The sequence below is a fragment of the Artibeus jamaicensis genome, unplaced genomic scaffold (genome assembly GCF_021234435.1).
Source record: "Artibeus jamaicensis isolate MK-2021 breed Jamaican fruit bat unplaced genomic scaffold, CSHL_Jam_final contig_233, whole genome shotgun sequence".
NCBI classification, from domain to species: Eukaryota; Metazoa; Chordata; class Mammalia; order Chiroptera; family Phyllostomidae; genus Artibeus; species Artibeus jamaicensis.
In genome coordinates, this window is record NW_026521486.1 from 49,078,976 (window position 1) to 49,102,768 (window position 23,793).

At 48.9% G+C, this 23,793-nt stretch overlaps 2 protein-coding genes and 1 long non-coding RNA gene across 5 annotated transcripts; 2 read left to right on the forward strand and 1 right to left on the reverse strand.

The window, feature by feature from the left end:
* Positions 1 to 343: 343 nt before the first annotated feature.
* Positions 344 to 13,136, forward strand: SMARCD1 (SWI/SNF related, matrix associated, actin dependent regulator of chromatin, subfamily d, member 1). 2 transcript variants are annotated; one of them, XM_037136516.2, is made up of 13 exons: positions 346 to 706; positions 1,370 to 1,557; positions 1,835 to 1,877; positions 1,969 to 2,091; positions 2,747 to 2,869; positions 3,936 to 4,052; positions 5,541 to 5,642; positions 5,935 to 6,096; positions 6,186 to 6,283; positions 8,291 to 8,426; positions 9,986 to 10,108; positions 11,224 to 11,325; positions 11,436 to 13,136. In XM_037136516.2, exons 1-13 carry the CDS (start codon positions 530 to 532, stop codon positions 11,487 to 11,489), a joined length of 1,548 nt encoding a protein of 515 aa, XP_036992411.1. In that variant the 5' UTR covers positions 346 to 529; the 3' UTR covers positions 11,490 to 13,136. The 2 variants fall into 2 exon arrangements, with proteins under 2 accessions (XP_036992417.1, XP_036992411.1); XM_037136522.2 differs by lacking the exon at positions 5,541 to 5,642 and having other exon boundaries at positions 344 to 706.
* A 90-nt stretch (positions 13,137 to 13,226) lies between these two features.
* Positions 13,227 to 23,076, forward strand: GPD1 (glycerol-3-phosphate dehydrogenase 1). The gene is made up of 8 exons (XM_037136535.2): positions 13,227 to 16,071; positions 16,463 to 16,640; positions 17,443 to 17,583; positions 18,187 to 18,325; positions 18,567 to 18,679; positions 19,372 to 19,605; positions 19,832 to 19,938; positions 20,909 to 23,076. Exons 1-8 carry the CDS (start codon positions 15,965 to 15,967, stop codon positions 21,003 to 21,005), a joined length of 1,116 nt encoding a protein of 371 aa, XP_036992430.2. The 5' UTR covers positions 13,227 to 15,964; the 3' UTR covers positions 21,006 to 23,076.
* LOC119042772 (uncharacterized) lies at positions 18,847 to 23,706 on the reverse strand. Of its 2 annotated transcripts, XR_008390999.1 has the most exons (3): positions 23,405 to 23,698; positions 20,242 to 20,442; positions 18,847 to 20,012 (listed from the first exon to the last, which is right to left on the reverse strand). It is a non-coding gene; the product is annotated as an uncharacterized LOC119042772 (long non-coding RNA). The 2 variants fall into 2 exon arrangements; XR_005081285.2 differs by having other exon boundaries at positions 18,847 to 20,442; positions 23,405 to 23,706.
* Between the last annotated feature and the right edge of the window lie 87 nt (positions 23,707 to 23,793).

Below are 23,793 nucleotides of genomic sequence, written 5' to 3' on the forward strand. Positions count from 1 at the left end.
TGTTGGTTGACCTTTGCCAAGTCATTTACTCTCGGAGTTCAGCTTTCCGTTTGTAAAATGGAATAAACAGTGCGTTCTCCTCTTCAGTCCCTCGGGTTTATAGCAGTAAGAGAAGGAAACGAAAAACAAAGGGCTTTGGAAGGTTGAACGCACTGCGGCAAGATGAAGCAATTACACCATCAACCTCTTGATCAGAGCGTTGGGGGCTCGGGCGGGGCCTGGGGCTTGGGCTGCGATTCTCCTCCCAGGGCCCGTCTTCCTCCCGTCGGCCTGGGGGCGCCCGCTCACAGGGCCTCTCTATCCCAGAACTTTTCTCTATGGTTTTCCCTCACGGACCTTGAAGGCGGGAGGGCGTGGTCAACAGGACTGTTCCGCTAGTTGCCCCCTCTAGCCCACAGTCTCGCTGCCCTGAGCCTCCCGCGCCGGCCGGCCGGCCGGGCGGACAGACGGGCTTGCGGGGGGCGCGCGGGGGGCGGGGGGAGTTCCGGTTCCGGTTCTTTGTGCGGCTGCTGCAGCGGCTCCGGGGAAGATGGCGGCCCGGGCGGGTTTCCAGTCTGTGGCTCCGAGTGGCGGCGCCGGAGCCTCAGGAGGGGCGGGCGCGGCGGCTGCCCTGGGCCCGGGCGGGACTCCGGGGCCTCCTGTGCGAATGGGCCCGGCACCGGGTCAAGGGCTGTACCGCTCCCCGATGCCCGGAGCGGCCTATCCGGTGAGCGGGACAGGAGGAGGGGCGCGCGGGCAGGGGGGCGGGGCTGAGCGGGGTCCTGGGAGTGACAGCGGTGGGGAGAGAAGTAGGAGGGGCTCCTCCGTGAGGGATTCAGGCCCTAAGTGGGAGTGGGGGAGGCAGTGGGGAGGAAAGGAGGCACTTAGCATCTCCACCTGCTCCAAGGGGCATTGTTTCCGTGGGGAGTCAGGGTATAGAACCCGCGTGGATGAAGTGGGGCCAACGGTGGGCAGATGAGGACTGGAGTGCAAAAGGGCTTGGGCAGCTCTAGCGCCCAGAGGAACCAGAAGGTAGCCGGCAAATTGAGGTCAGCTTCCAAGGAGATAATAGGTGACAGTACTACCTGAGTAAATGTGGAACTAGAGATGTCCAGTGTGTCAGATACAAAATAAACTAGGGAGAATTTTAATATAATCCGATTCTTAGTTTTTTGGGCTCTATTCTCTCCTGGAACCGCGACTGGAACAGAGGAACCTATATTACCTATATTTCAAAGAGGCAGAGAGCCCTCTTCCCATTTTGCTACACTGTCCCGCCCCCCCCCCCAGTCTTGTTTCATCCAAACAACTCAAGAGTCCCCCACTTTTCCTTTCTTGGTGAGGTTAGTAGGGGGAGCCATGACATCTCTGGGTTCTCTCCCCTCTATAGAGACCAGGTATGCTGCCAGGCAGTCGAATGACACCTCAGGGACCTTCCATGGGACCCCCTGGCTATGGGGGGAACCCTTCAGTCCGACCTGGCCTGGCTCAGTCAGGGATGGACCAGTCCCGCAAAAGACCCGCGCCTCAGCAGATCCAGCAGGTCCAGCAGCAGGCGGTCCAAAATCGAAACCACAAGTAAGATGACCCTGGAGAGGAGGGATGGAGGGAGGGAGGGGGCTTGTAAGAACTCAGGTGGTGGGAGTATCTGAACCAAGAAGTGGTGGTGCCGTGTCAGCAGATGGTTTTAAGAATGCCTCATGTTGGTTGGGGGGGGGGGGGTAGAAGCAATGTCTTTGATTTGAGAGAAGGTTTGCAGTCCCTTCACATGACTATAAATGGAGGTGCTGACAGCCTGTCTTCATGTTCTGCCTAGTTCTATCCCAACCTGATAACAGTATTTTATTTTGAACAGTGCAAAGAAAAAGAAGATGGCTGACAAAATTCTACCTCAAAGGGTGAGTCCAGTCTGTAGGTCTTCTTGAGGGGATGATGAGTTTGAGAATAGAGATGGTCAGCTCTATTTTCCCATATCTTTCTGTTCCTAAGATTCGTGAACTGGTGCCAGAATCCCAGGCCTATATGGATCTCTTGGCTTTTGAAAGGAAACTGGACCAGACTATCATGAGGAAACGGCTAGATATACAGGAGGCCTTGAAACGTCCCATCAAGGTAACACAGGAGCATGCTAGGCAGAGAGCCAAAGGAGAGTACTTGGGAACCTTCAACGGGCTCAGCATGAGAAATCAAAGACGCAGCATAGTACTCATTGGCATTTAAATTACATCTTTCCTTTTCGCCTTCAAACTGAGAATCACATTAGAAGCATAAAAACAGAAGGGGAGGGGCTTTTGATATCTTATACCAGAAATATACTCTGCCTGTGGGGTTTCGTTTTTTTAAGATTTTATATATTTATTTTTAGAGAGGGGAAGGGAGGGAGGAGAGGGAGAGAAACGTTGTGAGAGAGAAACATCTATTGGTTGCCTCTCATACTCTCCCAACTGGGGACTTGGCCCACAACCCAAACTGGTGACCTTTTGGTTTGCAGAATGACACCCCATCCACTGAGTCACACTAGTCAGGGCTATCCTGCCCGTCTTTTTGCTACTGTTCTGGCACCTTGCATGACTTTGTTCACCTGGCATTTTAGTCTATACACTTGCACTCAGGCCAGTGGCCTGTATTTCTAGATGGAATCTCCATCTACCCACACTAGGGACTGGGTGGACAGTCTGCTAGGAATAATTTTGGGACTTGGGGAGATCCTATCTTCAGCATCAAACCACTGGAGTCCCATCACTAATCCTGTTTCTGCCTTTCTCAGCAAAAACGGAAGCTGCGAATTTTCATTTCTAACACTTTCAATCCGGCTAAGTCAGATGCCGAGGATGGGGAAGGGACGGTGGCTTCCTGGGAGCTTCGGGTAGAAGGACGGCTCCTGGAGGATGTAAGTTCAAGGTCAACCATGGTCGGTGTTTAGGGTGGGAGCTGCTGGGAACAAGCAGTGTTGCCTGCTTGGCAGGAAGCCTGACTAGTGTTCACAGCTCCTGTTGGGAACAGCAGGGAAAGGGTCACTGTGTTCCCTGTGCTGAAAGACAATGGTTCTTTGTGTTGACTCCCACAGTTTGGCCCTTGCTGTGGTATCATATCGTGAACCGTATTGTCCTGGGATTACATTTGTTATTTACCTTCCTCCTGATGCTGCTGGCCATTGAATATAGCAGTATGTGCAAATTATTCTGTTGGGTGTACATATGTATGTTTTCAAGTGAGTTTACAGTTAGCATTTGAGGCCATGCTTTCCCCTCTGAGTTCTTGAGGTCCTTTATTCCCACTGTGGCATCTCCAGCTTCCCAACTTTCATTGGACACATCTCACAGTTTAAGTGGAATAGATTTATCTGACAGGCTGTCAGTTGCTTCATGGGGAGCATCAGGTGACAGGTGATAGCCCCCAGATTTCTGACCCCAGAAGCTCCTTGGGGAAGCTCCTTTTTCCCTTGCATTCTCTGGCTGTCTGTTTTTAGCTGTTCACAGGCAAGCTAATGTGAATGTGCTTCTGCAGCAGAACCAGGGCCCAGTATCAGAGCCTCCTCTAAATAGGTCCAGTCTATGTGCTGGTGGTATCATTCTATCCAAATTCTATCTGTTTTTGTTCTGGCTGCTTGTTGCCTGTGATTCATTTCTACTCTGGAGTCAGAATTTTCTCTGTTTAGACTCACTTTGTTATGTGCAGTGGTTTGGCTTAACTTGCTTCATTTCCCTTGGGGAAATGAGGTAGGTGAGGCAGTGACCCTATACATGTTATAGTCTGCTTCTTCAGGGTTCTGTTCCTGCTGTGACTTGTTTAATACCCACACATGACTACCTTGCCATTTCCTAAGAGGGACTCAAAAGACATTTTGGAGGTTTTTTCCCATTGCTGTTGAGGGTTCCTTTTTTATGGGACTTTGTCTTGAGAAATTTCTTCTTGGCTTTTTTTAACATGACCTTATTTTTTATTCTCTCCTCTAGTCAGCCTTGTCCAAATATGATGCCACCAAACAAAAGAGGAAATTTTCTTCCTTTTTTAAATCCTTGGTGATTGAACTGGACAAAGACCTGTATGGGCCAGACAACCATCTGGTAGAAGTGAGTAATTTTGCCCTCTAGACTTTGACTCTATGACCGAAGGATGATAGACTTAGGAACCAAACTTCAATGTCTAGCGAAATGAGGGAGGTATAAACAGAGGCTTCCCCCAGGTGTATAGTACCACCGTTGTAGTTTGCACATTGACCTCCAGGTGGCACTAGCTGTTTAGTTCTGGTACTGTTTGGACCCATGAGTTCTTGCAGTCTGACTAGTCCCAACTTTTTTGTTTAAGCAAAATATTTATTTATTTATTTTGAGAGAGGGAGAAAGAGAGAGAAAGATCGATGTGAGAGAGAAGCATCAATCAGTTGCCTTTTGTACACACCCTAGCCAGAGACCAAACGAGCAGCCTAGGCATGTGCCCTGACCAGGAATTGAACCAGCGACCTTTCTGTTTGTGGTGTGATGCCCAACCAACTGAACCACACCAGTCAGGGCTTGACCCACCTTTTTAATGTTATCGTGGTTGCTGAGGCCTCTTATGCATGCCAGGCCATCTCTGCATCTTGCTTATTAAGAATGGTGAGACACGGATATCCATACACCATTCACACTTTTTCCTGGTAGCAGATGCTGTAATTAAGGGAGCTAACTGATAGGGTTTTAGTCCTTACCAAGGTTAGCATTATAGATCTGGGACGTCCTTTTGATCCCTGTTCTGTTTAGAGTCACCTTCTAAATCATTAAGAATCCGTTAGAATCCGTTATTTTAATGTCTGATTATGCATTGTTCTGAAAACCATGTTAGCAGCAGTGTTCTTTGGGGTACAGTCAGAACCAGAACAAGATAGTCCAGCATTCCAAGTGAAGTTAACCTGCTCCTTTTTTTTGCCAGTATAGCTGCAGCCCCTTATCCTCAACTACTAAGAAACATGGGAAGGTCTTTACCATCTAATAAGTCATAGAATCAATAGAAATTTGTAAATATATTTAACTTAGCCTTATAGCAGTAAAGCACGGTGGCTAAAAATGTGGACTGTAGAGTTAGACACACCAGAGCTCAAGTCACAACTCTGCTACTTATTGGCTATTTGACTTTAGGCACGTTACTTCATCCTTCTAAGCATTAGTTTTCTCCTCTGTAAAATAGGTTTAATTGTGCCTATCTCATAGGGATGTCTTAGGAATTAATGAGATAATCCAAGTAAGTGTCTTAGAATATTCTCAATGTAGTAAGGATTCAATAAATGATAGCTATGTTATTTTACTATGCACATGTATATTATTCATTATGAGGGTCCAATTATCACTGGAAATTCAAGCTAATTTAAATGTGTCCCCAAACATTCAGAATTAAAAATTTAATCTATTTAAATAGACAACAATCCCCAAACCAAATGCAATTAAAAAAAAAACCTCTCATGCTATTGCTCTTTTCCAATAGCCTCAGTAATCAGGTTGAATATTCAGTCATTATAGAAGCTCTTCCCTCCCACCCCAGCTCTTCCTCTGGGAGAGCACCCCCTGACATCTTCCTCTCTGTAGTGGCACAGGACCGCCACTACCCAGGAGACGGATGGCTTCCAGGTGAAGCGGCCAGGAGATGTGAATGTACGGTGTACTGTCCTACTGATGCTGGATTACCAGGTATTCTATGGTGATGTGAGGGGGTCCGGCTTTCACAGCCATATCCCATTAGCAGTCTGACATTTTAAAGGTTTAAGTCTAGTTGTGGATACTTGCCACCAGACTTTAAGTTCCTTAAATACAGGGTTAGGGCCTTAGTCATTTCTGAGTTTCTCCTAGTGTTTTTCTGTCCCAGAGAAGGCACTATGTTACTGTTTGTTGAATGATTTGAATGTACAGACATGCTAAGCACCCCAAATTCATATAGACCCAGTTTGCTAGCTTCATCTCTATATTCTCTGGTTCTCTGCAGCCTCCCCAATTTAAATTAGACCCTCGCCTAGCTCGGCTCCTGGGCATCCACACCCAGACCCGTCCGGTGATCATCCAGGCTCTGTGGCAATATATTAAGACACATAAGCTCCAGGACCCTCATGAGCGGGAGTTTGTCATCTGTGACAAGTATCTCCAGCAGGTAAGAAAAGGACCCAGTCTCTTGCTAGAGTCTACTGGAGCACTTGTACCTCAAATGCCAGATTGTCACGTTTCTGGTCTTTTCCACAGATCTTTGAGTCTCAACGTATGAAGTTTTCAGAGATCCCCCAAAGGCTCCATGCCTTGCTCATGCCACCAGAGCCCATCATCATTAATCATGTCATCAGGTAAGTGTGTGTACGGGCGGTCGTGGCATACTGGAGCTGGCTTGTCCCAGCTTGCACAGGCCAACTGTCCAGTTTTCAAGAGTTCTGCAAGCAGGTTGTTAAACATAGCTGTCGTTTAAAATGAAATTATATAAACTTACAATTAAATACATTATGTTAAAAATCAGGGTGATATATAGTCAAAAGTTCATCATTTTCTAATGTTTTATGGTAGAAAGACTATATAACAACATGGAACTGCACCTGTCTTCCAAACTCCTTCATCAGTAATGTAATGTTTACAGCTTGAAATCAACCATGTTGGGAATGTTTAAACCACAGAAATTGGCAAATGCTACAAATCGGGGCTTTTCTTCCCCTCTTCTTCTGGAGAATGAATTATTAGACATTTGCCAGCTTATCACTGATGGGCTACCATCTTTTCTCTGGATGGTGGGACATTCCAGTCTGAGATTCCAATAGCATGACCTCCATCTACTTTTTTGTTCTAAAGATAGATGGACAAGGCATCTTTAGGCAGATACAGCATGGAGGAAGGCACTTCCTTCTCAAAGCATGTCTCTCTGGTTGGATATAGTCTCTTTGCCTTCTGTTCCTCTATCTATCTATCAATCTATCTATCTTAACATTTTACTTATTTTCTAGAGAGAGGGGAAGGGAGGGAGAAGGAGAGGGAGAGAAACATCAATGTGTGGTTGCCTCCCACACGCCTCCCCATTGGGAACCTAGCCCACAATCCAGGCATGTATCCTGACTGGGCATTGAACCGACAACCTTTTGGTTTGAACGCTGGTGCTCAATCCACTGAGCCACACCAGCCAGGGCTCCTTCATCTATATTAATTGCAATAAAGGCCTTTCTTTCTTTACACAGTAAAACATCAGTCAGCCAGCAGTAACTACTATAATTTGTATGTTGGGTTAATAGGTGATGTTGGGAGACTTTACAGGCAAGAAGGGGCTGGAAAGAAGTATTCCAAGCATTGAAATCCAAAGACCTACATCCAAGATTGATCTATCCAGTAAAGCTTTCATTTAGAATGGAAGGACAGATAAAGTGCTTCTCAGATAAGGTCAAATTCAAGGAGTTCATCATCACCAAGCTCTTATTATATGAAATGTTAAAGGGACTTATCTAAGAAAAAGAAGATAAAAAAGATGAACAGTGAAAGGACAGCAAACTCACAGTTATTAACAACCACATCTAAAACAAAAACAAAGGACAGCTAGCTCAGGAGCAGAACCATAGAGATGAAGATCACATGGAGGGTTAGCAACAGGGGAGTGGGAGAAGGAGAAGGGGGGAGAAGGTACAGAAAATAAGTAGCATAGAGGGTAGGTAGAAAATAGATGGGGGGGGAGGGCAAGAATAGTATGGGAAATATAGAATCTAAAGAACTTGAGACACATGGTCATAAACAAAAGGGGGGGAATGGTGGGGGAGGGGTGTCCAGGGTGGGGGGGAATGAAGGGGGGAAGTAGAACTGTAATGGCATAATCAATAAAATATATTTTAAAAATATAAAAAATAGATGATGTTGGTCTGTCCTATATTCCTGTACTTAAAGTTAGGTCACTTTTTATTTTGTGTGCTGTGCATTTTATTTGAACTTATATTCAGGATCAATTTTAGATGAACAGGGAGAAAGTTGCACAAGATACTGTAGTAGTGGTTTTCTTTGAGGTGGGAGAAACTTATTTTTCACTGGATATCTTTTGTACCACTTGAATTTTTCTTACCATTTACTTTTTTAAAAAAATTCATCTTTATTGAGGTTTATATACAATAAATTGCACCCATTTAAAGTATAGTTTTACGACTTTTAGCAAATGTGTAAACACTGTAGCATCTACCACAAGAAAGGTACAGAACAATTCTGTCACAGCCAAAAGGAGTTTTGCAGTCAACCGCTTTCCCTTCATTCTTGAGCCATCTTTTTGACCCTGTGTAATTAATTAGGTTTTAGGGGACAAGCACTTTACCAGGCCCCTTTGATTTCTTCCCCAGTGTTGACCCGAATGATCAGAAAAAGACGGCTTGTTACGACATTGATGTGGAAGTGGATGATACTTTGAAGACCCAGATGAATTCTTTTCTGCTGTCTACTGCCAGCCAGCAGGAGATTGCTACTCTAGACAACAAGGTAGGCGTCTCTGCCCTGGGTAGTCTGGGTGCTTCCAGCCCTCTGTCAGCTTCTAGGCTGCCTTTTGATTATTGGTATTCATTCAAAATATATTCCCACCCAGTGTGTGCCAGGCACTGTGCTTGATGCCGGTTGGAGTCAGACAGACGTGAGTTCTGATTCTGACTATACCTCTTAATAGCTTTGAGCCTCAGTTTTTGATCTATGAAATAATGGCTATATAAGCTTGCTCTGAGGGTTGAAAGAGACAACATATTGTAGAGGCATTACGTTGTGTCTGGCACATAAAAACAAATGGTAACTGCTGCTACTATTCTTATTATTATTTTTAACATTATTAGAAATAGTTCCTACAAGTAAAGCTAAAAAGAGAACAGGGAGGCTTTCCTGGATGATGCCCCAACTAAATCTTGTGGGACAGAGTGGGAGTTAACAAAGGGGAAGAGAGGAGGGTAGTGCTTAGGGATGTGGCAGGCAGAGAACATTCCAGAAGAGTGAACAGGGTGTGTAAAGGTCCAAGGATCCAAAGATAAGTCTGGCTTGTTCAAGGAATACAAGTCATTTGTGTGCATCCCAGGGTGCCTGGGATGAGACATTTGGGGAAAGGAAACTGGATAGAAAAGCAGAGCTTAATAGTGAAGAAGTTTTGATGCAGGGATTACTTGTTACTACTCTGTCTTCAAGACCAGAGGGGCTGATGCTGTTTGCATTTTGAAGGGTCACCTGCAGGAAGATGGAGAGCAGATTTTAAGAGAGGCAGATCTGCAGGCAGGAAGCCCAGTTAGGAAGCTGGTGCAATAACACATATGAAATATGTTAGGGGGCCTAAACTTAGAGTACTGACGGTGAGGTTGGAAATGAATAGGTATATTTGAGACATGTCAAGGTGGAGTTGAAGGGATTTGGGTTCTGTTCAGATGAGGGTGCTGGGGTAAGGTGTGAAGGAGGGAGAGGCATTGGGTTGACTCCCAGGTTTCTAGTTTGAATGGGCATTAGTATTCACTCAGACTGGAACTGGAGGGAGGAGCAAGTATTGGGGGAAAGGTGGTGAATTTAATTTTAGAGTTTAAAAGATGGCATGTAGTTAAATTGGTTGGAGTTTAGGAAATGGACTCTGGTTTGCAGATTGGGGATACTACCCTGTCAGTGTTGATGGAAGACATATAAGTAGGTGAAGTTGCCAGGAGGAGTATGGAGAATGAGAAGAGGGTAGAGGGAAAAAATCCATGGACTGCAGCCTTTGAGACAGCCTATACTACTTGTTTCAGACTCATTTGTGCTATGGATTAAGTGTTCACCATGTAGCTTCACCCAGAATGGACACTAGAGACTAAAATGAGAACTTCCCTCACATTGGGTGTACAGAGGCACAGTGCAGGTCACCTCCTGAAAGAAAGCCCAGTGCTGGAGTGGTGAGGGTTCTGGCGGTGTCACCATTTCTGGGCAGCACTCTGTAAGTAGGTTGTGAGTGGCACAGGGAGATGTCAACACTGTCTTCCATTTAACTTTGCAGTTCCCCAGTTTGAAAATGTTACCACGAGATTCCTTCTTCCTTTCAGATCCACGAGACAATAGAAACTATCAATCAACTGAAAACACAGCGGGAGTTCATGCTGAGCTTTGCCAGAGACCCTCAGGGTTTCATTAATGACTGGCTTCAGTCCCAGTGCCGGGACCTCAAGGTAAAAATACCTAGAAAAGGGGCAAAGGAATTTAGTTCAGAGAGGCACACGTTTGCTTTACTTCTGATAGAAGAGCCAGAGGGGTAAGTGAGGGACCAGATTATCTTCAGCACATCCAGGGTCCATTTTACAGTTATGTAGGGGAATGGAGACAGAATCATCAAATGTTTATCTAGCACTTACTTTGCTGTCACTGTGCAATATACTGTAGGGGATACAGAGTGGAAAACGTGATTTCTGCTTCAAAGCAGTGTGCATTCTAAGCTAATGTGATTTAAAATGTAATAAACCATATCAGACATTGGAACTTACCAGTATCAATAAGTAATTGGAAGAAGAGAGATCGATGAGACTCATATAGCTGGGTCAGGCTTCTTGGAGAATTTGGGATTTGAGGTTTTTCCCAGAGAGGGGAGCACTAGAGGCTCAGGCACCAAGGTAGGAATGAGCACAGAGTGCATGAAATGTGACTTTAGTTCTTGCCTGCCTGTAGTGACTGTGACTACAGTTGTAGAGGCTGAGCAGAGGAGCAAAGGGCCACGGGAGCCAGAGAGGATCCCTGAACATGACAATGACTTGTTAATAGCAGGGAGTGACTTGGGGTGTTACATTAATTAGTAGTTTGCTAGGACTGCCATAGTAAAGTACCACAAACTAGGTGGTATATACAACAGAAATTTATTGTTTCACAGTTCTGGAGACTAGAAGTTTGAGATCAGGGTGGTGTCCACAGGGGCTGGTTCCTTGGGAGGGTCGTGAGGGAGGGTCTGTTCCTGGCCTCTTTCCTAACTCGTGGTAGCCTGAGACATTCCTTGGTTTGCACATGGTGTTTTCCATTTGTCTTCACTTTGTCTTCCCTCCATGAGTGTCTGTCTGTGTCCCAATTTCCCCTTCTTAAAAGGATACCAGTCATTGGATTAGGCCCACCCTAATGACCTCATCTTAACTTGATCATTTGCAGAGACCCTATTTCCAAATAAAGTTACATTCATAGGTCCTGGGGGTTAGGGTTATGACATCTTTGGGGGGGGGGCGGGACACAAGTCAATCCATAACGGTGTAAAGGAAGGAAACAAGTTTGTTCTCCTTTCTCTATCCCCTGCCATCTCCCTCAGACCATGACCGATGTGGTGGGTAACCCAGAGGAAGAGCGCCGAGCTGAGTTCTACTTCCAGCCTTGGGCTCAGGAGGCCGTGTGCCGATACTTCTACTCCAAGGTAGGTGCCTGGGCTGTACAAGGGGTCTGCACCCCTGATGGGGTCAGTGGTATTTGCTACCAACTCCTGGTTTGTCTCATCTCCCACTCCTTTCACTATTTTCTCCTTAGGTGCAGCAGAGACGACAAGAATTAGAGCAAGCCCTGGGAATCCGAAATACATAGGGCCTCTCCTACAGCCTGATTTGGCTGCACCGATTCTTTATTTGGGCCCTGTGCTGCCTGCCTCCTAGCACCTGCCTTGGTCTTGCTTGGGGCCTTCCAGGGAATGCTGTTGGTTCAAGGACAACACCAGAACGAAGAGGGTCTCACATTTCTGTCTTACAAGACACCTACTACCCTCTTCTCTCACCCCATCCCTTCCCACCCCCCAGCTTCCCTTTGCCCCACAAAGTTCCCACGTGCCTCTACCCTCCCCTGGTCTACATAGGACCTCTAGATAGTATTAGAGAGAGAACCTGTAGTGGTAATCAGTGCATTGAATGGATTGGGCCTAAGGCCAGGTGGTCTTCAATGGGACCAACTACACTGATCCTGCCCTTCAGAGACCCAGAAGTTGGGAGCCTCATCCCTTTCTCTGAGACTCAGGCCTGGGAGCACTCTATAAGCTAGTTGATCTTGGCTCTCCTGATAACAAAATCCAATTTCCTTCCTTTCCTCCACAGGTTTGGAGCAAATTCTCCCTTCACTTGTTGTCCTCTAGCACTAAAGGAACCATGGCTCTTGGGCTCCACTGAGCCCCAGGTCAGTCTGCAGCCTTCTGGATTGGCCTGCTGTCTCAGTGCTTCTCTTGCTCCCTCTTAGGGGGTCCACATCAGTATTGGAGTTTGTTCTTTAATAATTGCTCCCTCCCAGCTCCTTGTAGCTGCTCTTTTTAGGATTCCCTCCTGTCTGTCCTAACCCAGGGTATTTGGGTGGTGGAATCTTGCCTTTCCCTGTCAGAGCCCCAGAGATCTAACCTGGGGTACTGTCATTGCTGGCAGAGGCTGTCCTTCCTACTGTTGCTTGAAGGTGTGATTCATTCATTCACTCTACCCTGCCTCCCCCATCCCTTTGTGGAGAAACAGGCCTAAAATCAAACGGGTAAAAGCCCTGGGCCATCCCTGTCTTCCTGTCCCTTGTCTGCCCAGTTGACACCCACCAGTGACTTCTAGGGCACTGAGGAGTGAAAGCGCCTAGGGCTGGAAAATAGCTCTGAGTTGGGTTTGTGACTCCTCTCTCTCCCTGCCTCACAGGATTGTGACTCCCTAGCCCCTGCCCTCAAAGCTTCAGACCCCTCAGGTAGCAGCAGGACCTTGTGACCTTGGCCCCTTGGAACTGAGATGGTTTGGCATCTTTCCATGAGAGCCTCAGATTCTTCCAGGTTGTATCGCCCCGAGTTAGTATATCCCAGGCTCGCAGACTCAACACAGCAGGGTGGGAGACAGCTGGGCACAGAGGGGGAATTCCGTTCAGCATGGGCTCAAAACCCACAGAACTGACAAAGCCCCTGCTTCCCCACCCCCTCCTCAGGCTCCTGCGAGCACATCCCCCAGCCCAGTATCTCTGTTCCATACTGGGGACAGCAGAATTTTCTCCCTGTCTTCCCCCTCCTGCTATTAGCCCACTTGTCCCTTGAAAACTGCCCAGTGACACTGGGCAACCTCTGTTATTGGGGCTGAAACCATGAGAAGGAAGCTCAGTACTCCTACACAGTGTCCCTGTTGAAGATAACTTTTTATTAACTGAATTATGTTTTTTTCATGGACCAAAATTTTTTTTGTACTGTCCCTTTATCAATGTCACCCAGTTTTAATAAAAGAATCTTCTGAAGTATGGGTTCCCCTGCCTACTGAGGGAGAGCTCTTCCCTGAGCTCGCTTTCTCCAGTGCCATTAGCCATCCTTATGGTGTTCATTTTATTTGAGAACTATGTATACAACACCTGATATGTGCCAGCTGTGGTACCGGGCGCTGGGGCTGTGGTGGAAAACAGAGCTTCTACCCTGTGGACCCCAGGTCTTTGCCTTAGAGCTCACTCTGTCAGCCCCCGGGGTCCCAGTAGACCAGAGGCTGGTGGGATTACTAGGTCTCATCACTGCTTCCAGCTCCCCTGTTGGGAAGGTATTAACAAGACAGTGGCACTGCTATCATCTTCCTTGTCCTTCTGAGCTCCCAGGGCTTGAGTGTGCTGGCTCCAGTGCACTGTCCTCAGGAGCCTGTTATCCCTTAGGCTTGAAGAACCTGAGCTCCCTCTAAGGGAGTTCCATTTCTCAGGGCTCCTGTCTAGGTCCAGGCCAGGGTCTGCACAGCTAAAACCATTTTTGTTCTCTGTGCCTGCCATTCTTGAAGGTTCCACTTTCATGGCCCTGAGTAAGATTTCAGTTCTCAAGGCCAGCATGGGAGTGCTTGCTGTGTTGTCATCCTCATACGACAATCGTTGGAAGAGCTGGGAGGATTTTGCTCAGGATTGGTACTCGCATCAGCAGAGCGGTTCTCATCCTAATGTGCTTGCCTCCCATCTTGTGACTCATTAGTTTTCCCTTCTGTGCTGTTACCCAGCTTGGTTCTACCCAAGAAGCGGGTTTAGAACATAGGATGAGTGCAAGTGCGTTCCAGAGTTGTAGTTAAAAGATGCCTCTGTGGATGGGAACACTCAAGTATTGCCTGTCTGCAGTCAAACCCAACAAAGACAAAACCACTTTCTCATCTGGAACTTGGGGGTTTATCAGACTTGAGTAGGGAAAGCAGAGACCAGTGTGGGTGGGTGATAACTTGGAGTGAAAAAAATTGATGTCAAGGACATTGAAATGGCATCTGTTTTTACCTGGGCTAATTACACGTGTAATGAATAACTGATGAACCCTTATTAATTTCAAGCAAATAATCTACAGTTTGCTCTTGGGAAAAGAGCCTACTGGTACAGATAACTTCTTACGACAAGCCAATTCTGGATCTCTACACAGACTTCATTCCTATATAAATGAACACATTTTTTGTCTCCACACTAAAAATTATTGTAGGGACATAAGAGATGGAAGCATTTAGGGAAAAACAAAGGAGTTGTTTTATGCACAGCTATCCATTGTCTGGGGTTCCCATCGTGTGTGTTAGGGACAAAAGCATTCTTTCTCTTGCATCTCCCATAATCAGTGCTCCCAGCTGGCAGCCTGGCACTGATGCCTTTGTCTCAGTGCCAGTGCAATACTGGGGTGGTTTGTGGGACGCTGGCTCTGAAGTAGGTACAACTGTCCCTAAGAGAAACAACTACTGATTTCACGTATACTCCCCTATGGGAACTCTGGCCATGGGAGAATAGTGGGGGCTTTTCCTGGGCAGTCCCTAGACCTTAGAAATTGCTCTTGACCTCATGCCCACTTACTCTTACCCAGCAGTTGCACAGACTCCCCTCTGGCCTAGTGCTTATCAATGTTGGCAGCCAGCAGCACCCCCAGGGATTGAAAACGCCCACTCAGCAGTCTGTCAGGTCAAGAGGTCAGCATGTGAGCACTCAGTGGTCTGCCCTCTAGGCCAAGGTGCACAGACAGCTGGAGTGTCAGGGCACTTTGCTTCACTCTCCAGATCAGCCTAGAAACCAGAGCTCCCCCTCTTAGTCAAACAGATGGCTGTGGGTGATGTGGAACCCTGAGCTGCTGAAAGAGCTGCTTCCATTCTTTCCAGCCCCCTAAAATCACGTACCTCACACTCTCAATTACAGCATCTGAGACCACTAAGCTCCATAGGTAACAGCTACTCCTTTCCCCTTTCTGGCTTCTGCAAACTAGCCCCTACCCCGAGGGAGCCCCTAGTGTGGGAGTTTAAAATCCCAAGAAAAAACTGCAAGATGCTGAAAGCCTCTCAAGGACAGCGAACACTGGCCAACCTCTTCTCTCCTGTCTTCAAGATCAGAGTCTGCCAAAGGAGAATTGTGGGCACCAGAGCCTGTAACTCTGACTTTTCCCATCCTCCCTTCCTGGAAGACATTCAGGTGGGGGGCATACTTTGAGGTGAGGAGAAGCCCACTGGTGAGTCCCTAAGAAGACCACTGTAGGTACTGAGATGACCTTCTCTGTCAGGGCTCCTGGGGTGTCTCCTTATTCTTGCGTGGGGTTGTCCCCAAAGCAGGCCTTTACCTCATATGTGGTCTTAGCTTTAGAAATAGGTCCACACCCAACCACCCCACTCAGCTACAGCCCTGCAGTGCAGCTAGTGTGGGGCCAGTGATATGTGGTCTCTGTCACTGCCAGGGGACAAAACTGCAGAGCAGTTTTGGGGGTCCTGGGAAGATATGCAAGGCATATACCTTGGGAAAGAAAGCATTCCTGTGTCTGCTACTAGGGCTGCACACAACTCCAGTGCTGGGAGGCAGAAGGGAGTGAGGGGGGCCAGTCTAGACTATTTCTTGGCAGACCTCAAGATGAGACCGTTGCAGAGGGACAGAGCGGACTGGGCTGGGGCCAAGGGAAGAAGCCTGCTGTCACTGTCAGCTGGCAAACCTAAGAGGAAAGGTGGGGCCTGGTCTGTGCCCCATTCCCGTTCCCCACCTGTCTCTACTCTTTTCTCCATTTTCCCTGGCTCTGCCAGACTGTCTCCTTGGGCGCTCGCCTCCCCACCCACCCCTGGAGGGCGGGGCTTGGCTGCACCCACGTGTGGTGGAGTTATATGCTCCTAGCAGGCAGAGGAGCTGGGGAGTGTGGAACCAGCTGGCTCAGGCAGAAAAGCAGCACCATGGCCGGCAAGAAAGTCTGCATTGTAGGCTCTGGCAACTGGTAAGTGGCTCTGTCAAGGAGTATGGGGGGGCAGGGGGATCCCCCAACTACATGGGGGCCTAGGTGGTCAGGAGGCAGTGGGTTGGAAATACCCTCTGGTTCCTCTTCCGCCTCTGGTGTTATCTTCTGTGCCTGCCCCCATTGGACAGATGGTGCCCAAACCTCTCCTGGCCCTGGCCTGTCCCTGCACCTGTTCGCCACGGGGAGGGAGCCTCCAGAGCACTCCCTGCTTGAAGAGCTGCTTGGGTGTGGAGTGGGGGTGACAAGGAAGGCGGCTAGTAAATACTCTGGTGGGCTGCTGTGATATCCTGAGGTGGAACAGTGCCCCTTCCTCTGCCGCCATTCCTCTCTCACACTCCCACTCCACTTTCTGTGCTCCCCCTCCCACCAGGGGCTCAGCCATCGCCAAGATTGTGGGTGGCAATGCAGCCCAGCTGGTACGCTTTGACCCACGGGTGACCATGTGGGTGTTTGAGGAAGACATCGGGGGCAGAAAGCTGACAGAGATCATCAACACACAGCATGAAAATGTCAAATACCTGCCCGGGCACAAGCTTCCCCCCAATGTGGTGAGCCGAGGCACCCTGCAAGGAAGGGAGAGGGAAGTGGAGGGGTGCCTCCTGCTGAGGTGGGGGGCCATTTCAGGTGCCACCTGTACCTGGGAAGTGTCTCAGGTGGGCTGCTGTAGGCACAGGGCACTTCTGTGCACAGCCCCCAAACTGTTCCCCTGGGCACTTTCTGGAACTGAGAACCTGAATGTGCTCCCCCCCCACCACCAATTTATGGGCTCCTAGGCTTTTAAGAGAAGACAAGGAAGTTGGTTTCTGTGGTAACCAAAGACAGGTTCTCCAACTCCCAGGCCTGGGGTTCTGGTAGTGCCTGCCTCAGGCTGTAATCTTGTTACTTATTCACTGGGTTATTAGCAGACTTTGGAGTTGCCCCTTGGACTTAAAATCAGTGGTCAAATCTATGTGGCCACTCCCCACAGCAGGGAAAACAGCAGAAAGACTGGTTCTCTTCCTTCCCAGTTAGGGGCCCTAAGGAGCAGGGTGATGAAATTACTTGGCTTCCTCCTCCTGCCAAACTCAAGCCTCCTTTGGCCTCTAACTGTCCCACAGCCAAAGGCTGGGAGGGTACTGGGAGGAGGTTTCTGAGAGTCAAGAGCCCATGGAAGCTGAAGCTGAGATGGAATGAAGGCTAGGGGGAGGGAATAGTGTCTTATTCCTCCAAGTTCAGCCCTTCCAGATTCAATGCCCAAACTGGCCTTCCTTTGCCCCCACAAGCAAACCTCATTCTTTGGCTTTTAGATCTGAATGGGGCTTCATAGAAGTTATAAGTCATTTGGGCCTATGAGCACTGATCACCCCACAGGTGGCTGTCCCAGATGTGGTCCAGGCTGCAGTGGATGCTGACATCTTGATCTTTGTGGTGCCACATCAGTTTATCAGCAAGATCTGTGATCAGCTCAAGGGCCACCTGAAGGCAAACGCCATTGGGATATCTCTTATTAAGGTGCCAGAGATGCCACATGGATGGGAGTGTGTAGCTAACCATTGCGGGACACAGAGTGGGTGAGGTGGGGAAAACAGAAAGTGGGTGAAGTAGGTTGAGTTTTCTGGAAAGAGGAAAGGAGTTGGCTTGGTGAGGTTTGAGAAACAGCCATGCTGGGGACCGCTGGGAAGGGGAGATTGGTTGAGGAGTAGACAAGAGACTGGTTTGGAGGCAGATGTATTGGGGAGTTTAAGAGGCCTACAGCAGATGCCTGTGGATGTGAGAAGTGGGCTGGTTTGAGGAATGTGAGAGAAGTTGGTTTGTAACAGTGGCTGGGATGGAAGCTGGTTTGGGGAACTCTGGAGTGGGTTGTGTAGGAATGTGGAGGAGAGACACTGACTTGGAGAGGTAGGTTGATTTGAGGGTATTTGAGAGTTTTCAGATGGATTCATTTTCATATGCCAACTACCCTCCTTACAACAAGCTTTGGCTAGGTTGGAATGGGGCAGGACCTTTGGGGAGAGACTTTGATGAACAGCAGATTTGGAAAGGGCAGGATTTCTGGGTGGGACTCTCTCAGCTGGGCATTAAGGGCACCTGGTCTGAGCTTCCTCCTGTGCCCAGGGTGTAGACGAAGGCCCCAATGGGCTGAAGCTCATCTCTGAAGTGATTGGGGAGAGACTTGGCATCCCCATGAGCGTGCTGATGGGGGCCAACATTGCCAGCGAGGTGGCTGATGAGAAGTTTTGTGAGACAACCATTGGTGAGAGCCCCACCTCCACCCACACACATAATGCAGCTCCAGTTACATCCCCTCCTCATACTCTCCCTTCCCAGACTCCAGTTAGCCGCCTTCTCCCTATTAGGCAGGCAAAGGAGGAAGACCCAAGCATCAGAAGTGAAGGAGGATTGGGATACCCCCAGGGAAAGGGTTGCCGGTCCTGCTTAGGGCACATGTGAAAAAGAGTCGATACCCCCTAAAGCTTTGCTCTTCTCTACTTTAGGCTGCAGGGACCAGGCCCAGGGACAACTTCTGAAAGAACTGATGCAGACACCCAATTTCCGCATCACAGTGGTGCAAGAGGTGGACACAGTAGAGATCTGTGGGGCCTTGAAGGTGAGAGGGGTATAGAGGCAGCTAAGGGGTGGAGAAAAGGTCCTGAAAGAGGGCCTGGCTGAGCTATACCAGGTTACTGGCACTCCAGGCTGTCACTCACAGGCAGTTGCTCCTATTTCCCATCAAATCCCATACACATAGGAAGAACTGCAGAAGCAAAGCCAAGGTCATTTAGGCCTGCTAATTTATTCATCATTAGACTCTGGACCTGCTTCTTCCTTTCTCCTTATAGCTTCTTACAGGACATCCCTACCCCTGGCTCCAGAGGGTGGCCCAGAGGGAAGAGGAGATGCCCTGGAAGAGCACCCAGGCTAATGGGAGACAAGATGTCCAGGACACCCAGAGAGATTGATGGCTAGACCACTGGATCCTAGACAGAGCTGTGGATATCAGGGATAGTCATGGATGAGAGGGCCAGCTGGAGAGAAGATTGGTTTTCAGTAAATGTCCTCAAGGATGGAGTATGGAGCTAATTTGGGGAGCCAGTAAGCATAAGCCCATGCTAAAAAGAGGGAGTATAGCAAAGGGGATAATCAAGAGGAGGAAATAGTTGAGGAGCCACCCACTGTACTTCCCTTAATTTCAGTGGACTTATAGTGGCTGATGGAAGCAGCATGAGGCAGGTTGTGAGGGCTCCAAGTAGGGCTTGCAGGAGGGGATCCTTTGTCAACTGTGTCCTCCATTCCCCAAAGAATGTAGTGGCCGTGGGGGCTGGCTTCTGCGATGGGCTGGGCTTTGGCGACAACACCAAGGCAGCGGTGATCCGGCTGGGGCTCATGGAGATGATCGCCTTCGCCAAACTCTTCTGTAGGGGCCCTGTGTCCCCTGCCACCTTCTTGGAGAGCTGTGGTGTTGCTGACCTCATTACTACCTGCTATGGAGGGCGGAACCGCAAGGTGGCAGAGGCGTTTGCCAGTACAGGAAAGGTGAGTCGCAGAGGGAATGGAGAAGGGAAGGTGGACACTACAGGTGTCAAGGTAGAGAACCGGGCTGGAGGTATATCTTAAGCACAGACATTAAACTTGGTGTGAACATTTCCAGGCTTTCTTTCCTCCTAAGATCTCCCACCTCTCATCTGAGCCCCAGACTCTCCATCTCACAATGACAATCCTCCTCTCCCATTTCCATCCGCCCATCCTGTTTTCTTCACAGTCCATTGAGCAGCTGGAGAAAGAGATGCTGAATGGGCAGAAGCTGCAAGGGCCCCAGACAGCCCGGGAGCTACACAGCATCCTCCAACACAAGGGCTTGGTGGATAAGTAAGTGTTTGCCCCAGCCCCACTGGGAACCACAGCCAGAAGTATTCTCCCCCTTTTTCATCTTCCTTCTCAATCTGTGAAGTGGGCAGAGAGGGAAATGTTATGTTAACAGACACAGAGACCAGAGATTGGAGAGAGTCTGATATGCTCTCTGTCCCCTAGCTAGTTTATGGTCTTTAAACTCTTTGCAATCTGGTGTTCTTTATAGCACATTGCTTCGATCTGTTTGCATAGCCTCCCTCAATCCTTTCCTCATCCTCTGCTGTGGGGTTTGGAGCTCTGAGGCAGCAAGAATAAGCTCACCTGATTGTCCCACTTCTCTGTCTAGCACCCTCAGTCAGTCTATGTTGCTCCCCAGAAGCCAACCCTCTGTCCCTGACGGCTGTCCTGAGTACTGAGGTGTAAGAACAGTCTCTACTTCAAGGTGCTGCTTTACATGAAGCACGAAGACAGATGGGGTGATGGGCAGATCGGAGCAGAGCTCTGGTGGTCTGAGAAAGAATCCTGAAATAAGATAAGAGTATGAAACAGGTTCAGAAGAGTAGCTCATGGCTGGTCAGGATAAAGCCTCCTCATAAAGCTAGCAACCTGGATAAGAGGATAAGAAGGAAACTCATTTATTGAGCACCTTCATAGAATACAAAATCACTTCACTACTTTGTTATATTGGCCCCATTCTGCAGTTGATGATACTGAGGCTCACAGAGGTCAAGTGGCTTGTCCACTTGGAATAAAACAATTCCTGGGAATGCCAGCAAGTTCAATATGATAGGAAGAAAGGCAGTTAATGACCTGATCCTAAAACCCAGAGCCAGGAAGTTCAAATTCTCAGCAACTGGAAACTGAGAGCCAGAGTCTGCCTGAACTCCAAGGTGGGAGGCTAGGAGAGTGGAGGGTCAGGTAGAAACGGGGAGTGGTGGGTAGGGGACATAAGAAGAGGCTAAGTTGGGTCTCTCCTTCCCCATTCTAGGTTCCCTCTGTTCATGGCTGTGTACAGGGTATGCTATGAAAGCCAGCCAGTGGGTGAATTCATCCGCTGCCTGCAGAATCATCCAGCACATATGTGAACAAGGCTGAGGCCCAGGCCAGGAAGCTTCTTTATCTTGGTGGACACAGGCAGAAGCTTGGGTACCTGGCCACCAGGATCTCTGGGTCTCCCCAGACAGAAGCCTCTTCTCTGCTTTTCCCTGGAGAACAGGAAGCTGTGGGGCCCATCAATCTGTCTGGAAATCCTGAACCACCAAGCAGCCTGCAGCCTCTTGCCACATCTTTCCAGGAATGGAGATGCCTGTCCCTCTCCAAATGTGGGGCTTTCTCCCTGCCCTATGAGAAGCCCCAGCACTGTCTACTTTGAGCATGTGTGGTGGGGCAGAGGGTAGAGGGAGAGGGAGGTAAAGCAATGGCCACCCATTACTGCATTACACAGAACAGGAATCCTGTCCCCAAGCCCAGTTGAGTGGCTAAAGAACTATCTCAGCTACAAGAGAGATGAGGAGAGGCCTGTCAGGGAGTGGTTTGAGATTTTGAGCTGACATAGGGACTCCTTTGCTCTGTCTGACCTATGCCAGGCCCCACTCAGCATCAATGGATCTCAGTGTTTGTTAACAAAATACAAAGATCTCAACCCCCTTCTAGCTTCTCCTAGCAACATCTGCGTCCTCAGAAACCTCTGGTCATTCCCTTTCCCCTCCCCCAGGCTGCCCTGGCACCAGAGTTAGCTGCCACGCTGGCATCTCTGGCCCTGGGGCTTGTCATTCTCCCCATGGACTTCCCAGTTCCTACTTCTTTGCCAGCTCCTCCCCACTGTGTGTGACCTTTGCAAGCCTTCCCTCTCTCTCCCTACCAGCACCCTCTTTGGGGAGCAGGAACTTAATCTGCTGACAGAGCTACACCTTTTCATAGCAGGCTCAGATCACTCTGCTCCCTGTGACCTTTGGATCTGCCTTGCTTCCTTTCTCAGGAGCTCTAATGGCAGGGGAGGTTTCAGCTGGGTCCCTCCTCCTGCTATCTCCCCAGAATATCCTTGATTCCACCCCTTTCCTTCTCCCAAATCCTGTACCTATTTCTCAGCTGCCTCCAGAGCAACCAGGGCAGCTAACAAGTACCTGTATCTAGAAGCCAGGGAGCTAGAGAGTGGCCCAAAGGCTGAGCAGGGGGAAGGAAGGGCGAGCATATCCTCTGTTGGTGGGTCCTGACATTCCAAGGCCAGCTCTCCTCCATCATCTGCCTTCTCAACAAGGTATATATGAGTACCCTGAGAGCTAGGAAACTTATGGAAGAGGAAAAAAAATTAAAACCATCTTACCCTTTAAGGTAGTGATTTTCAACCTTTTTCATTTCATGGCACACATAAACTACTAAAATTATGTAACACAAAAATACTATTTTTTACTGAGCTGACAAGATAACAGATATAATTTTGATTTGTTCACACTGGATGGCTATTGTCGTTTTGGCTGTTGTCTTTTTTTTTTCATCTTGACAATTTAAGGGAAAACAATGCCTCTGACTAAAGAGTCAGGTATTGCATGTTATAAAAGTCTGTGCGGCACAGAAGTGTGCCTCTTGTGGGCACATCACTGGGCACATCACACACTGCCTGAAAATTGCTGCCCTAGGGTAAGGGAAGAACAGAAAGGGGAGGAGGGAGAGACGTGTGCTTTGCCTGGCTTAGCTCCAGAACGGGGTGGCAGTGGAGAATATCACAGGTCAGCAGCCTAGGCTCCTGGCTATAAATAGTCCCTGAGGGCCTATGACGCTCCTTCCGGTCCAGTACAGGGTCTCAGCTTCCTGAGTGGCAGCACCTGGCATACTATGGCTCTGGCCAGCATTATATTAACCCTCCCTTATTCCTGGCCTGGCGACCAGGGAGGCAGGCTCCTCTCAGCTTCTAGCCATTGAGAATTCACTTTCCAGTGAAGCGCAGAGCTGCCTGAATCAGGCAGCAGGAGCGAGGTGCACAGTTGTCCCAGATCTGGCTGGGCCCAGTCAGGGGCACTGATTTAATACAGGAGGTCAATGTGGGGGCAGGAAACCAGCTTCCTTCCCTCAGTTGTTCACTCCAAAGTCAACTGAATCTAAGGCCTTCGAATCAGGCCTATTTGTGTACCCAATAAAAAGTGGTTTTACTAGAAATGAGTTGGGGAAGAGCACTTCAGTGCACGTGGGTTCGCAAGTTGTGGTGTATCACCGCGTGTGTACGTTTTCATTCACAACACAGGAAAGAGGAAAACCCTCCTCATAATCCCAGACATTCCCTGCCCCTAGTTGTGGTGCCCACGCAGTTGTCCTCCCCAAAGGGGCAACCCCTCCCCTTCCCTTCCCCACGCTTCTTTGAGGCTTCATCACGCCACCTGCGAGTGGAGAGGTCACACACCGGACAGAAACATCCCTCGTGCCTACGCCGTGGCTAGACTTGCCGCCTCCTCGGCGGTTGAGACCGCGATGCGGGTCGGGTTCTTCTTACCTGAGCTTGGCCGAAGCCGGGCCACAGGAAGGAGGGCATCTCGAGGCTCTAGGGGGCGCACGGTCCACTTCCAGGGGGACCCCGAGAGAATCTACCTAGCTACCCGAGTCGTTACCGCGCCGTAGACTGGGGATTGGCTGGTTGATTGAGTAGGCGAGAAAGGTCGTCTCTTCCATCGTGACTGAGTAGCCTAAAAGCTCCGCCCGAGTCACTTAAGACCCTTTCTCAATAGAGAATGACTACAACTCCCAGAATTCAACGGGCCTCAGGAAAGAAAAACCGATCGGCGGTTGGTAGTAAGGGTGATTGGAACCGGAAGCCGGAAGCTCAAGGACCGCATCCCACTGGAGCCGCGGCGACGTTTCTCTCGTTTCAGTGGGTGGAGTTGT